The sequence below is a fragment of the Oreochromis niloticus genome, linkage group LG18 (assembly GCF_001858045.2).
Source record: "Oreochromis niloticus isolate F11D_XX linkage group LG18, O_niloticus_UMD_NMBU, whole genome shotgun sequence".
NCBI classification, from domain to species: domain Eukaryota; kingdom Metazoa; phylum Chordata; class Actinopteri; order Cichliformes; family Cichlidae; genus Oreochromis; species Oreochromis niloticus.
Genome location: NC_031982.2, coordinates 19,416,777 through 19,433,653, shown reverse-complemented (window position 1 = coordinate 19,433,653; position 16,877 = coordinate 19,416,777). Strand labels below are relative to the sequence as shown.

Sequence of the window (16,877 nt, the reverse complement as noted above, 5' to 3'; positions counted from 1 at the left end):
GGTTGTCTATCAGCATTGATGGCTTTTATAGTGAGTCACTGCCTGATGCTTGATATATTGTATCAATTCAATGGAATTCTATTTATATATATCAGATCAACAGTTGTATCAAAGTGCTTACTTAGCCACAAGCAGTATACTCTCAGAAAAGAAATTGCCTTAATGGGTGCAGTAGTGTGTAGCTGGGCCAGTACCCTCTAAGGTGCTGCTGATGTATCATTGATACCCTTGATATTTGTACTTGCTAGCATGCTCATGGTTTGTACCATGTGGAAACCAGTCTTGAACCTCTGGTGTCAATTTTATATCCTAATGCACTGTCAGAGCACAAAACAAATTGGAGAACAAATGCCTCACAAAGGTTTAAAGCTAGCACCTTTGACAGAGCTAGCCTCAGCATCTCACAATCCCCCTCTGTTTTACTTGTGTCTGACTTCTTCTCTTTGACCGTACCTAAAAACCTCCAAGCTTGTAGCTTAATGCCTTTAAACGTTGCAATAAAAACTATTTTTCTTAATGGGAAAGACAAAACAAAATGACCAATAATTCACTGGCTTAACTTGCTAACAGATCATGAAACTTTAGATATAACTGACTTCAACTTTATCGAAAATCTTGACCCAGTTAAAGCAAAAAGCCTGTCTCCATTCTTATGTCACGCCCAGAGCTCATTCCCTTTATAATACTCAGCGTGTACTTCAAACACAATCAAGATAATATAAATCACATGCTAAGGCTACCCACCATGATCGGTACATACAACCCACCTTATCCCCGTCACCCCCACCTCCCTGTACTGTTTCTGTGTGTTCCTATGTTTAATGCAAAATTATCTTGAAAATTAATATTTCACCTAAGTCCTTGCATATCCCTGAACACAGACACACATACACAATCTTCTTAAACGTAATCCTGTTTTAAAATCTAGATGAAATGGTGCCAGCGTGTACCTTTTTACTCCCTGGGCCCAAATATGTACCCTTTTACCCTTTGAAAAGGTGTAGTTACCTAGGTATTCCTAGGTGGTGCATCTGTGTAGGTTACACCCAGCAGGACTGAAATTGCCTTTGACTATATCTCAGCTTGTGGGAGCCTGTGAGGTGGTTTTATAATCCTACAACTATTCTATGATAGCTGGGAGTCTGCATGGTTTAACAGCTGGGGCATTTCAGTCATTGTGCCATTTGATCACAACTGTGACCACACTGTAAAAAACAGCACTGTACATTCAGCTGTCAGGGTACCATAGCGACTGGAATAAGCAGCTCCAATGGTGTGTGCCAGTATTTTCCCCGAAAACCATCATCATAACCTGCAGAACTAGTGGTTCTAAAATCACTTTTGAGAAAAGACACTTAAAAAAAATCAAACAGCTGGAGATCTTCCCGCTTGCCTTGGTCAGATGAGGACATCACAGCGGGACTGAAAGACTTCAAAATCAGAAAGTGGAAATTTTCAGTGGGATGGGGACACAAGCTCGACCTGATTTACAGAATGAAATGTGAACAATAGATAGTCAAAACATATATGTGGTGTTTGCATGCATTCATGCTTGGTTTGGCATGGCAGTGTCATCATCGCAATGTGGGTCTCTGTCTCCAGGTGGACAGGAACTACTTTAGTATCTATCACAGAGTCCAAAAAGCGCTTGGACATTTGGGATATAAAAGTGACAATATGAAAAACAGAGAGACCAAGGCTCAAAAAAGTTGTGTTACATTTTGTTCATGTTAAATACCAGTTTTCACTTAATTATAATCCTGAAAATAAAAACTGCCCCCCCCCCCATTTTAATGGTCAGTAATGTAAAATAACTGCAAGATATTGAAAGCTGAGGTTATTCTGAAAGAACGCATTCACTCATGTATGATTTCGGACTTTTACACCCAAAGTTACCAAATAAGACCAGGCGGCCTGTATTATACTTGGACAATAAAGGGTTAATTATCTCTTAACCTGATAATCAGTTATAAACAGGTGTTTGATTAGGATCGACTTTGTATATATTATTATAACCATTATAATAATAGTAATAATAATAATTCTGTCTGCCTGCACGATTCAAATAACAGTGTCACACAAACATATTCGCGAAAAAGCATAAAGTGGACAAACTGCTATGACACTGTCCACAAATCCTCTATTATTTCATTTCCAAACACAAGTCTTAATTCGTTAAAAGAAAATTGTGCACGCTCTCCTGCATTATGTCTCGGTAATCCAATCCTACTAGTAGTTGCAACTTTTGAGAGAGTGCAGGGGGAAAAAAGCGGTTTGGCAAAGGCCCTGCGATCTGTTGAATGTGGAGTTTGTTTGAGGGGTGAGAAAATATGTCATTTCGGAGCCGTGGTTTATTCCAGCGTAAGAGAGCGCACCAATGAAAAGCTCTTACGCTCCACCCTACCTGCCTCCTTTCCGCCCCCCCCTCCTTCTCCCCCCTCCTTTTCCATCCACATACTCACTACTGAGCACGACCTGCCTTCTGCCACATCTGGAGACGCTTTCTCAACACGAGGAACTTCAAGTTTTGCGCTTACTCTGCGAACAAACACGCGTTTGCGAATTATCTGTCCGTCAGGGTGAATTTGGGTTTCTCTTGATAGTAAGTAGCCTAAATTATTCAGACCAAGTTGGCGTTTTTCATCCTTTCTGAGCTTTTCACATCATCATCGGTAGCTTAAACAGATCCCCGTTTGGGAGTTCCATACATGCAGTTGCTGTCTAACTGTCACCGTGGATAGATTTATAATTCGGCACGGTTTGTGGACATAACAACTGATACACTACCGTTTTGTGCTTTTATTCATTTACAAGAAAGAAAGAAGAAGAAAGAAGAAAGAAAAAGACCGGTAACCAGGGGTAGCGAACACGCGTACAGTGATTGAGTTGAAACACGCAAATCAGACACTTCTATTAAAAGTTTGAAATTTCACGCTCCGCTCTTTCACTTGGCTGCCATTTACTGTTAAATGCACAAAGTAGACCCTGTCTGCGATCCTTCTGCTCCACTGCCGCCCTGCACGATAGATCCGTGCGTTGTTGATGGTGACATGAGTCACAGGATTGAAGTTGTGAAATTCAGCAGCGACTGGTGATGGAATGATACGTTTCGGGCTTATTTTTGTACAACGCTGATCTAACGCTTGGAAAAGAATACTGGAATAAGCCGCAAGGCGCACAGCTCCATACTGAAGTGTTTAAGTTAGTCTGAGGGGGAAATTTAAAAGACCTAAAAATACAGCGTCGGTTTCTTCCCTACAAAGAATCATTTGAACTTCCCACCGCAGAGCTAGGGCGACATAAATAGTTCTGACATGTGGATGTAATTTCAGAAGAGGAAAAAAGACAGATGCAGAGAAATAAAGAGAGCAGACTGAGCCGGAGCATATAGTAGATTATAGGAAATTAAATCGAGGGCAGAGCGAGGCGATTACAGAGTTATGATTTCACAAGCCATCATAAGCATCGAGAGGCCAGATGGAGTGAAAAAACACAACTCGTTCCACTTTGAAGAGAGTTAAGTAGATTAAATAATTTCATCCGAGCTCAATCAGCATCTGTCTGAGCCCTGCAAGGACTCTTGGAGGTAGAGTTGCCTCAGGTCAGGGATGGGATCCTCTCTGCTTCTCCGCAATCTGGACTTTCTACTCATCTCGCTACTCAGCGGTTTATGCCTGGTAAGTCATTTCAAAATGAAAATAAAAATGCAATAAGCACATTTACGCTGCCTGATAGACAAGATGCTGCTTTAATGTTGGTAAAGTGTGCACAGATCACTGAGAGGTTGTCAGAGAGATATCTGCATGTGCTGTGTGCCAAGTAAAACTCAAGTACCTCCTTTAGGATGATTATTTTTTGTATCCCATATTGATGAAATCTGCTAAATTCACTCTGATTTCCGCAAAATTTGTCCATTGCTTCTTTTGCAAATCATGATTGAGGAAGCATGTGTTCAGTGTTAAGGAGAGAGTGCGTCCTCCAGAATTAGAGACAAAGTGGCTCTGTTGTCAAAAGCTTTTTACTTGCATCTGCTCAAAACCTTTAATTGTCTCTGCGCTGCAAGTCAAACTCTTGAAATTGCTGCTTTATCGGACCACATGGCTGTTTTGCCAGATTTAGTGGAAAAAACCCCCAACCTATTTAAGCTGAAATTTCAAGAGAGACGGTTGAGTAATGACAGACATATTGTCAGTTCCCTAACAGGATTTAAGAGGTGGACATAGCAGCTAACAAAAAGCAGCTGTGATTAGTGATTACGCTCTTGTTCCATTAAGTGCTTCTTCCCACCCTAACAGTACAATTAGGGTTTGTGTAAGCACACAGTAACCTAGCTGCCCTAAAAGGCAGAGCATTGTGTTTTACTACAGCACGTTTCATGCCGTAAGCTCGGAAGAGCTCTGACCTGCATGAGCTGATGCAGCTCGTGCAGTCAAAATGGGGCTAGAAATTTTCATTCACATCTGCAGCAGCAGCGGCCGAACAACCCGCCCAACACGCTGATCTAGTATTGAGCTTTCAAATGTTGCCATAGTTGTATTTAGAATGTCTGCATACACAGGGACACACACACAAACACACTGTGCAGGCAGAGCAGCACACGAAGTTGGTTCTGTGTGTTTTGGCTGAGGCTGTTGTGCATTCAACAGGCAGTTCGCCCAGGTTCTGAGGTACAGTGCATTTTCCCAGTGATGTGGTCCATCACTGTACCGCAGGACCTCTAGGCTCATTGGTTTAGATGGCAGAGGAAAACAATTATAACATAGCTGTGTATTTATAGCTGATTCAACATTGAGTCGTTCAAAGGCTCTGTCTGTGAATGGTGTTTACCCGTTTTTAAGTTTGGTGTTTGCTTAGTCTTCCTCTCCACAAAAAAAGTATTTATTTTTTTCCAGACTGTAACCAAACGGGATGTAGATGTTCACTGAATCTAAACTAAGAGCGGAAAAATCTGGGTCTGTGTTTGAAGAAAGAATATGAAGGAATATTTTAAAAATTGAGACATGCTGTTTTCAAAATACAGCATTTTACAACTTTCCCAGAGGCTCTGCGAATCCTCGTATTAAAAATACAAATATCTAAATGTGTACTCGCTATTTTTATCTGAACGAAATTGGCTGATACAGGGACTGACAAGGAATATCTCAATTGTGTTTTACACCACAGCAGGCAAGCTGTAGTGACAGCTGACAGACAAAGCACTGCCTCATAGAGCCTTTGTTCTGTGTGACTGGCTGCCTCACTTACTCAGTTATTACATTTATTAAGAGGCAGCACTGCTTTCAGGAAAGCTTGGTGAGCGTTTAATTTTTACCTCATGACTGTGTTTTCCCTCTGTGATGACTTGCATGTGTTCGGATCCTAACTGGAAGAACTCAAACTGGAATTGCATCTGCATGACATTGTCAAGGTTTATGTCAGCTCTGGACAGAATCTGACTGTGACGGCTGTCATGTTTAGTATTGCACAAGGCAGTTTTGACTAGTTTCACTAGGTGTGGAAAATATCAGTTGTTGACAACTTTAGCCAAAACTTTTTTCCTTTCGTTTCTGTTTTTTTTCTTCTCTTTTTTGTGCAGAGAATCAGCAGTTTTCCTTGTGGCTAAAATTCTAGATTAAGTAGTTCAATCAATGTTGTGTTAAACCAGAGACCGCCAATTTCCCTGAGGATATTTGTCAAAGTTATACCGAACTGAACTGACTGATGCACAACTCTTAAATTCCCCACAGATGAATGACGTCTGTGTTTTTCTCACCAGAGAACAGCTCAATTGATATTCATAGACATGGTTGATCAATTTGAAATGAAGGGATCACGGTTGTGGTCGACAGCCAAATGCATCCAAGAGGAGAGCAGAGCACCCAGAAAATACATTTTCATAATAAAGTACCCTCCGTGTCATCAATTAAAAGACTTTAAAGTTACTGATCCCCCAAAAAGCAAACAATGAATACCCCCCCCCCCCCCCCCTTCCCAATAATCATTCAAAGTAGCTTTATCCATCTCTGTTGAATCATCCTCAATAGAGATTCATAACATAGATTAGAGTGGCGGATAATCTCATCCCAATCTGTCACTGGTAATTAGGGCCAGCAGATATCGCCTTACTGATTCAAATGAACTGCTGCTGCATCTGTGAAATAGGCTTTAATATTGAAATTCATTTCTGCATACCCATTTGACTGATCTCAAATATGACTTATGATAATTTTCTCCCACTTGTCTGTGTTTGCGCGAAGATATGTGTGTCTGAAGATGCATGAAATGAACCGTCCTCCTAAATTTATTCCAGAAATGTGCTTTTCACTTAGTCATTAAGAGAAAACTGCTGAAACGACAGACTGTTTGATTGCTGCTTTTAATTCTACTTCATATGCAGCTTCACGCACAGAGTTAGCCTCCAAACTTTCTCCGATAAGAGCCGATCCAGTGTGGTAATTATATTTATTCACTATGTATTGTTAATTAATAACAAATGCTGATAAATTGTTGTCTTTGTTTTAAATTGGAATAGTTCAGTGAAAACTGAACAAAAAGAGAGGAAAAACAAAAACAGTGCTTCATCCCTCACCTAGCGTCAGTGCCCTTGGAGAAGCGGTTAACACAATGGATGATTGTAGCATCAGTTTTGTTACAATGCAGAAATACTTACCGGAATAATCATTTTGCTCACACTGCCCTCTACCAACCGTACTTTTGATTATTTTTCAAGCACATGTACAAAGGTGAAGTTGTTTTCTAATTTATTGTGCTTAATGCTAACACTTAATGCATCTTCATTCAAAAGTGGCTCCTCTTACACGTGCCACGAGATTAAAACTCCCCTTAAAATAATAACGATTGTGGTTGTAGACACTGTTATTAATGATAGCCTCTTTAATTATGACATAATGCCTGCCACTAATCAAGATAGCTCATTATTTGAATGGGTTATTTGTTTATCAAACATTTGGCCATGAAATTTAAGGTAAGTCTCTTAATTTGAAATGAGTCAAATGTCCATTTATTTTCCCCCTCATGTGCAACAGCGTTGTACAGTTTTCTAATACTAATACAAATATAACTATTACTACAATTATTAAAAGTAATGACACATAAGATAATATATTTAAACAGAGAATCATCTATGCAGTCCTGTAGGTTGAAGTTATTATTTGTTTGTAATTGCACATTTGATAGGCTGTTACATCACTTTCCTTCTTGTATAATGCTCAATTAAAAGTTGGACGTAACCATGTCTCACCTGTTAATTTATGAACAACTGTTTTGAATCCTTGACTCCTGCGTTTTTGCTTTGCCCTTCTTTTTATTTATTTTTATGTCAGGTGTGACTATGGATGAGACGGTAGTGCTGGAAAAAGACAAAATATTTTATTTATTAAAGGCCGCACTTTTTAAAATGGCATATCTTTTTAATCCTAAGTAAAATCCAAAGTAGCTGGTTAAAAGGTTTGAATTCACAAAGGGAAAATGAGCGATAATGACAAAAAACCCAAAACCAAAACACTATTTTGGGAATTGGCTGACTTCTGCAGCCAGTGTAAGGTGATCGTTCAGGAAACTGCAGTTTAAGAATTCTTTGGTTTCCTTTGTTTACCTCCGATGTTTAAGTGTTGATGTACGCAACGATAAAATATAATCCGACACACATTTTCTTTTTAAATGTCTCTGCATTGTTTCTCCTTGTCAGTGTCCTACCAACGTCTCCTTGAATTTGTTTTCACATGTACATCATCTACCAAAAACAGTGTAGCCTGTATAGCCAGTATAGCGCCTATCTGGCGCAAGATTTTCCTTCCATTTCATAGATTGCACCATATTTCATTGACTATATTATATTCTACTATATTGTACTATAATATGCTATATAGAGACAATGTTTTTTGCGTATTTTCACCAGCTGTTCATAGTTTGTGTCAGTTATTTTTTCACACTCAGCTTGTCTACATCTATACACTTACTGGCCACTTCATTAGTTACAACTTGCTTGTACTGGAACTGCCTTTTAATTTCACAGCTGCCTCAACAAGGAGCTGAAACATTTGGTCCATATTGACATGACAGCGTCACACAGGTGCTGCAGATTCGTATTTCCTCTCTGCTCTGCTGGATTGAAATCTGGTGACTGTGAAGGGCATGTGATTGCAGTGAACTCACTGTCATGTTCAAGAAACCAATTTGAGATCTGAGTGTTGTGATATGGTGCATTAGCCATCAGAAGATGGATACACTGTGGTCATAAAGGAATGGACATGTTCAGGAATGTTACTCAGGTAGGTTGTGGTGTGTAACCAATGCTTTAATGGTATTAAGAGACCCAAAGTGTGTCAAGAAAATATTGTCCAATATTGGAGAGGCCATGTGAACTGTAGTCACTAGTTTTTTGTTCCTAGCTGACAGGAGTGGTACCCGGTGTGGTCTTTAGCCCAGATGCATCAAGTTTTGACATGCGCATTTAGAGATGCTCTTCTGCAAACCTTGGTTGTAATGAATGGTTAAGTTACTTTCTATCAGCTCAGGTTTTCCTCTGGTGTCAACAAGGCATTTTTATTGGGAGCGCTCGCTGCATATTTTCTCTTTCTCAGGCCATTCTCTGTAAACTTTAGAGACGGCTGTGCAGGAAAATCCCCCTAGATCAGCAGGTTCTGAAATACTCGGAGCAGCCTGTCAGCCATCAACAACCATGCCACGTTCATACTGACTTTCTTCCCCATTCTTTCGCTCACTTTGAATTTCAGCAGGTTACCTTGGCCACGTCTACATGCCTAAGTGCACTGAGTTGGTGCCGTGTGATTTATGAATATTTGCATTAATGGGCAATTGAACAAGTGTACCTAACAAAGAGGCCAGTGAGTGTGTAAATATTTGTCTGCATGTGTGTTTTTCTGCTTATATTACCATCAGTGCACTGAGTGTGATGAAAATGCTGGCCTCACCGGCCACTATTTTATTTCATTTCCTCAGGGAGTTCAAACAGTTTGGATGCGGCTTTGATCTCGATGCCTTTTCTGTTTAGCCTCCATTAGGACAGAGAGGGACAACAAAGCCTGCCAGGGCCCATTTACACATGTCAGTGGACACCTCACTGACAACTGTCAACCGTGTGCCAGATTGAAGCCATTTTATATGGGAAAACCATCTTCCTGTCATATATATTTATATATATCTTATACTTCATATATTGAATATTTCATGATGAAAGGCTCGCTTGCTTTTTTTTTCTTGATGACAAATTGTGAAAGGGCTACTTGAGGGTTAAGATTTGGATTTAGAGTTCGAGCTGGAATGCGGTGTAGATTAGAGCAAGGGATGTGATTATATAGACACTTAGTTATTGAGGTAGCCCTGAGAGCTAAAGGCACTGCAGCTCAAGAAAACAAATCCAAATTGAAAAGCACAAGAAAATATCATAACTAATTTGCCAACACAGAGGCAGCACTCAGAAAATAAAAGGCTTCAATTACAGGAAACACAATGGAAGAGCCAAACATGTTGCAGTGATGTGATGAAAGATTGAAGATGTTTTCTTAATTTGCTTGTGTGTTATCTTTTTGCTTTTTTAAAATATTCTTTTCTTTGGTTTTTGTTCAAATTGCAGTACAACGAGCTTTCAGGGCCACTGTGCAGCATTCTTGTACTCTTTGGATTAGGAGCTAAGGAATACATCATGTCAATAAGTGTCCTCACAAAGATAGGCATGGAAATGTGTGTGTGTTTGATGCATGGCTGGACTTTCTGACCTTTATATTTCCCAAGATGGAGGAGAGAGGAAGTAGGAGGTGTGTCAGCAATGATTAAATAGTGAAGTGAGGTTTTAACATGAAAATTTACTCAAGTTTGTTACCAAGTTTCAGAGTACACCTGAAGCATGTGACACACGCTTTGTTATCTAATCTTACACACAATGAAGAAAGGACTACTGCTTGCAACAAAGGGGTTTCTTTAAGCAATCCGTGACAGCACTACTGTTATGCTCGAGTTCATCCGTTTTCACTGGGATTTGTGATAAGTTGCTTATTAATTAACCTGCTTAGCACTCAGAAAAATAACCCTAGGAAGTCACTCAGCCTTAACACAGTTTACATCTTACTTTTTCAGTTAGTTTAAACTCAGCAGCTTATGCTTAGTGGAGGGATTTGCTAATTGCTCCTAATCATGAGCGAATCAAAAACTACTGGACATGCTAAGGGAGGAAGGGAGCAAGCTATGTGGATCCATCAAAATCCATTTGAGGAAAGAAACAAACAAACAAAACAGTAATTAATAATCTAGCACGTGAGTTCACATGAGTTTAAAATTTGTGATGCGCCACCATCTACCACTCAAACACAGAATCTTTTATATTGGATCCACTTTAGCTTGTTCTCTTCATCACTAGAAGCGCAGCTTTGCAGAAAATAACTGCATTTAAGGGCGAGATAAGGAGCCATTTTAAATGGTCGTCACTGAAGTGAGCTCCCAGTGATCATTTAATGCACCTCTCTGAGTTACACCCAATTTCTAACCATGCACTATTTGTGCTGCATGAAATCTCTAAACATCAGTCACTGTGCCTTGTGTGCCCACACCTAACCGAGGTGCTGCACTGTGTGCGCTTTTCTCAGTCTGCCTCTCTGCTTTTGCCTCACTTTCATACCTTTTACAAATTAATACTTGCTTCTGAAATTGCTACCTTTTGTCTGTGGCCACAGGGCAAAATAATATAATCTAGTTAGTGAAAAAGCACTTTAATGTTTGTTCTAATCAGTGAGTTTAAATGCATTACTCCTCTGCTGGGCATTGGATCTTTGCTATAGAGCAACCGAGTGGGGGAAATAATGGATTTCTTGCTGTTGGAACCTGGTGTTAGTATGGAGCGACTCACTGTGTGACCAAATAATTTTTCATACATTGATTTTGAATTTAATATGCAGTAACATGCTCACAGTATAGAGTGCAGGGCCAGTGTGAGAGAGGAAGCGTACTGCAAAAACTACCAGGGTGAGGTGAGCAACAGAGAGTGAAGAAAGGATCAGAATCATCAGCCTCATGAGAGCCACAGGAGGCCAGTTTTTTGTTTCAGGATCCTTCAGAGCCCAGACCTGAAGATCAAGGGACATGGCAGTAGTATTTCAATGCAATACATAACACTTCAGATTTGATCAGTATTATCATTATTATTATTAGGTACTAGGCAATCTTTGTAAGTTTTAACTCAATGAAAGATCTTTAAGGACACTCATTGAGGTTATAAACTTAGAAAGAATATACTTATTTTTATCCTTTTATTTTTCAATTGCTCATCGAATTCAGGGTTGTGGGGGGCTGGGGCATGTATTCTTACCTTATTTTCAATGTTTCACTGCTTTTTTACAGCCTTAAAATGTTTTGCGCACACTCAGCATCATGCTTCTTTGTTTCAAGATGGTGAAATGACAAGAGCACAGTTTTTATGTTTTTTTCCCCTTTTCTGTATATAATGGGTTTTATCAGCTGTGTTGTGGATTTTGGTGGTCAAGCGTTTTAGCTAGTTCTGCCCTTTCTGTTTCACTCAGCTTGTCCGTCCTAGAGATGACCTGTGCTCTTGACAGGAACGCACAAGTTGAGCTGTTGGACGCATTAGAGGCCGATGTGTCCATTCTCCTCCTATCGTGCTAAAGGAGACAGCATGCGAGCAGCCTGTTTGGACAGGTGTCAGTTCGCTGAGTATATTCACATTATTGTAATGTTAAATGGGATAAGAGAGTTATACAACTGCTTACCTGCAGACTAAAACACAGAGCTATATGAGGTAGTGTCATCTAATATCTGAAGGGTTTTATGATATGATAAGAAGTTGCCAGAAGGAACATAGGACATCTGAAATGGTTTCATATAAACCCAACATTTCATAGTCGTCCTTAGAATTTAAAATTTAATCCAAGTCTGGATGGAAAAAGTCTTTATTGCTTTATTTCTTTATGTATTTTCATATTAGAAAGCTCACAATTTAACTGTTTTAGCTTTACAGGGCAAAGTGCAGCGACTTCCACCGCTGACTTGATGACAGTGCAAGGTGAAAGCTTTTATACTTGTGTTGGAGGTGTAGTCATGGATGGTGCTCTAACCACAGGAAGTATAAGGCTGAGTGGAGATGGCTCAGTGACACTGCACTCCGATTGAGTGGAGTCACTGAAAACACACCAAAAATAACACATTTACACCTCAAACAACAGAGAGAATCGTGCAATTGTGCATGATGGACTGAAAAATCAACAGCAGCACATGAAGCTGAAGGACTTAAGAGCGGGTATTCTACAGAGGGTATTTATACCCACCTTGGATAGGATATAATTTCTCCATCCTAATAAGATTATGCGGTCGGCAGATCTGAGACATCCTGTTTTGTAATTTGGTTTTTACAGCACGTGTTGTAGATTTAAGCAATATGGAGGTGTAACCTCAGTAAGCGCTCGTTGCTATATGCACTTGCTGTCGTCAGTTTGCATGTTTGCCTGAACTTTCGTGGGATCAGCACAGAGGCAACTTGTAGTGGGAAAAATAACCTTCACACACATACTCTCCTCACGCTGAGAGTTTTACTCTCAGTAGCTGACATGACCTCCTGAGATAACTGCAGAATAATCTAATTCTTGTAACTTTCTCTCAGGAGTGCATTCATCTGTGTGGCGTATTGACCGATGCATTGCTCGCTTTCAGAGGGCCTGTGAGTCAGACCCATAACGCATGTGTTAATACGCTAGTCTTCAGTTTCACCAGCATGGTAAGGTAACACCATGGCAGTATTTGACTCAGGAAAGGGGTTGTTTTCTTGACTTACCATGACCTCTGCTTTTTTTTTTCTTAACTTTTCCACTTGAAGAATGCCAGAATATGTGTAACTCAATGCCACTTTTACACCTCAATGAAAAAAGTTACACTTCTCACTGATATTTTTATGATGGTTCCTATGTTCTGTGGACTTTAGCACCCAGAAAAATATGCTGCTGTATGAGTTTGACTTGGTGAAAACATCACATTTTGTTATATTTACTGTTTCTTAAACTCCAGCTTTAGTTGTTTAACCTTGGGAACTCGTAAAAATCTGCTTCTTTATACTTAGTGATGCTTTTCTTGATGCTTCTTCAAAAGCTACAGTAGTGAGCAGCAGTTATACAAAGATGCTGAGGACAAACCAGCTGGTGATGTCAGTGATGTTTCACCTAATTGCATTTAACAATTTAGCAGAAAAACCTCTATTTATTTTTTCCTGTGGAATTTCAGCTGACTAACAGCATCATGCTCTGTGGTGATGAGAAGCTGAGCCTTCGAAGTACTCTAATTCATTGCGATAGTCTTTTCTCTCGTGTCGGTCTCTGATAAGATTAAGTCCATGCAAAATTCAAATGCAAACAGTCTTGAGAATGACCAATATGAACATTGTTTTTATTTAAAGATTGGAACTAGAAATTGTTGGACCTAAGACCAGCAGTGTAGTATAATCTCAACATTGCTAGAAGTCAGGGACACGCTGATTGATTGTCAGCTCTGTGACGAGTTTGAGTCCTATGCAGTCTTTTTTCATCAGTTACCCGCTGTATCAATATTGTGGTGCAGACTTCCTTGCGGGCAATATGCTTGGAATCCCAGAGCACCTCCGTTGAGTTGACATGTGAAAATTCTCAGCTATGCAGATGCCTTTGCCATTGACCGACAGTTCAGCTCAGCCCTACCCCCACTGTTAGCGAACGGATTGAATTTCAAATATACAGACTCTTCCAGTCTCATTCTGTCCTTTTAAATGCAACAACAAATTAGGTTGGTGGACAGTTCCAAGTCAATTCCTTAATTACTGTGGGCACAGAGAGTAGGATTTCACACGTGATTCAGTTGTTTGCGTAATTTGGAAGCGGTTCAAATTTGGGGCAGGAATACTCCCCTGGCACATGGCTTACGGCTAAGAGGAGGCTGGATTTCTTAAAAGGACCTTTATTAGTTTCATTGCAAAACTCAGGGGCTTATGGGTTTGTAAGTATGCAGTTCACAGCTCCAGATTTTCCAGCAATAAGTAAAAAATCCTTACACTGCAGTACAGGGAAAATCTCAGCCAATTTAAATTCAGATAACAGTGGGTGGATGGGCTTTTCTCTGTGTTAAACTGGTGGCATTTAGAGACAAGCCCCTCTCAATGTGGTTAAAAAGTTATAGTTTGAGTCATCACAGATCTCAAGTTTAAGTGCTTCGTATAAGATACTTGTTGGTCGTGGAGAGATTTAATGAATGTTTTCAGACTGACATTTACAAAAAGTACCGTTCATTGTGTAGTGAAGGTCAGACACATGATTAATTTCAAGTTTTGTCACAAATTATTTTGCATGAATTCCTCTTCCAGCATTATAGCTTATTGCTCATTGGTTAAGGTTCACTGTGTCTCTCTTTGCTAGACTGTGATTAATGTGGCCCTATTAATGCAACAAATAGAAATAAAATATGGCAAAAAAATTAATTACATTTAAAAGATATTTTTTTTTTAATAATTTGGGTTATTTTATTGGAACGGGCAGTTTAACAAAATTTTTATTACAATTATTTGTTGTTTTATGTTGGTGGATTCAGTTACTATTAAATATTTAAAATCGGAAAGACACCAAAATATTGAATTAGTGCACTGTATGAGTCCTACAGCGGATGATGGTGCTGTCGGCACTCAGTCATTGAACTGTCTGCATCCATATGTGGACTAACTTGAATGGATGCAATATTTAAAACGTAATTCTTAAACATGTAGCATGGTGTATGATCTCCATATACACTGATTATTATTCAGAGCTTTATTGTTCCATATTCACAGTGAATTTCTACAAAATATCCTTGTGTGATGTAGCTGTGTTCATGGCTACAGAAATGCTATACTATACTTTAAACATGATGCAATGAAGGTTTAAAATACATCAAAAATAAATGAAGGTAATAAATTTACCTTCTTTTCATAAAATAATTTCATTTCTATCTAATTTTAAAGAGATATGCGCGTGTCCTCTCTCGTGGGAAATTGTGTTTCTTTGTAAAAAACAAACAAGCAATTATTTAAGTAAGTAATATATATTTCAACCAGCCTTTTTTAACAAAAAGAAAACAAAATAAACCAGCAAGTGTGGCAGTGTTGTTGTTGTCGAGGGTTAGGGTTAGTCTCAGTCTTGCATTCAATCATACAAACTCCCATACAAGCATTTGGAACGATAGCTGAGAGTATTGAGCTGACCTGATGGGCGGGGAACGCTGTTTATTATAGTGAGAAATAAATAATGTAGACATTAAAGTCTACATCATTTATTTAGTATGCTCTTACTCACAACACAATACCCCTGAATCACTGACTGAATAACTATCCATTTTTCTGACAAGAAAGAAGCATACCTATAATGAATAAGATTTGCCCGTTGTTATTGTTTGTCTTTTAAAGGAGTTCAATAGTAAATCAGACGGGTGCTTTCTAAAGATAAAAATTTAAGTTTTAAGGTTGCTGGGGGGGCAATTAAGCTTATCTGATCTGCAAGGGAAAATATTGGTTTCAGTTTAACGCATGTGACGGGGCAGACGTTGTTTTGTCTGGGATGAATTTGACAGGGATCGATATCAGCTAAAGAGAAAAACTCTGAAAACAGTATTGATATGCAAAGGATCAGCTGTCCTTTAATTCATCACTGCACTGCAACAGTAGGTGCATTTTAATTCAAAGATGTGGGCCTTTTCCCGTTGCGCAGCAATTCAAACTTAGTTTAAGGTTTGAAGGTTCAGAAGTGGAGTGAGCGGCTGTCACCTTAAAAATAAAGTGGTCAAAAACTTTCTTTATTTGCAGCACAGCTGTTGCTTTTGTCTCTATTAACTTATTTTTACTTTCTATTGCTGTTTTCTGGTGAAGAACCAATTTGATATTTGGATTGATCCTGACTGAAAGAACAGTTTGTCAGTGACAAAAGGCTACATGGGGTTGATCTCGTCAGAGTCCAGTTTCGTGTTTACTTTGCAGCAATTAAACCGACTTTTCTTTGTAAGCTTTTTTTAAACATGTGTTCAAGTGAGTTTACACCAATGAAAACCTCGAAGAGCGTCTCTTTCTTGGCCACATGGTTTTACTTTTGTTATTGCCAATCTTCACTTGTGGCTTGTGTGTGTGACAGGATGACAGAAAAGTGCAGTAATGACTCTCAGACTGGGCTGTAATGAGTCTAAGTCAGAAAGTTTGGTTAAAAATTTAAATAGATTTTAATTTTTAATGTATGTCCCATGGACTTTGGTTATTCTAATAGTAAGCACAAATTCACAGAATTGATATTCTTGGATCTATTTATTTTTCACATATTCTTTTACAAAGTTAGTAAACTAGCGTTGAAGTCGAGCTTGGGGTCACCTTACTCATAACTGAATGATGAGTTTTGTCATTGCAATATATGTAAAACACATAACACTGCAGAGAGGTTGATTCTGTTCATCTGGACGTAGCGTTTTCAGTTTCTCCCACTGAAAACGCTACGTCCAGATGAACAGAAACAACCTTTTGGGATTTACTTACCTGGACGATTGAGCATGCATCAAGACAATATTACAGCAAATTTATACCTATAACACTGCTGTTGGACTGAGACTCAGAAGCACATTTTTGAGCATCATATTGGAACCGGAAGACAGTCGATAGCTACCATTATGACATCCTTATATCTCATCCTTATGTCTGATAGGCATTTTCAGTTTGTTGAAGCAGCTAACATGAAGAAAACATTGGTATATCAAACAACACCATGCAGCAACTAAAAGGTATGTTATAGTAAGCTTTAGGATTCAAACTTTATTGTCATTACACATGCATGAATACAGGATAACGAAATACAGTCGATAAAAGGGCTGCAGATGGGACTCGAACT

General features: G+C 39.1%; 1 protein-coding gene across 2 annotated transcripts in view; it reads left to right on the top strand.

Moving 5' to 3' along the window:
* Window positions 1–2,475: 2,475 nt before the first annotated feature.
* The window catches only part of pth1r (parathyroid hormone 1 receptor), a 49,269-nt gene continuing 34,867 nt past the window's right edge, over window positions 2,476–16,877 (top strand). For both annotated transcript variants that reach the window (XM_019348457.1, XM_005476444.3), the window contains exon 1: window positions 2,476–3,677. In XM_019348457.1, the coding sequence (XP_019204002.1) occupies window positions 3,609–3,677 (69 nt within the window). In that variant the 5' untranslated portion in view covers window positions 2,476–3,608. The remainder of the gene's footprint in view (window positions 3,678–16,877) is intronic.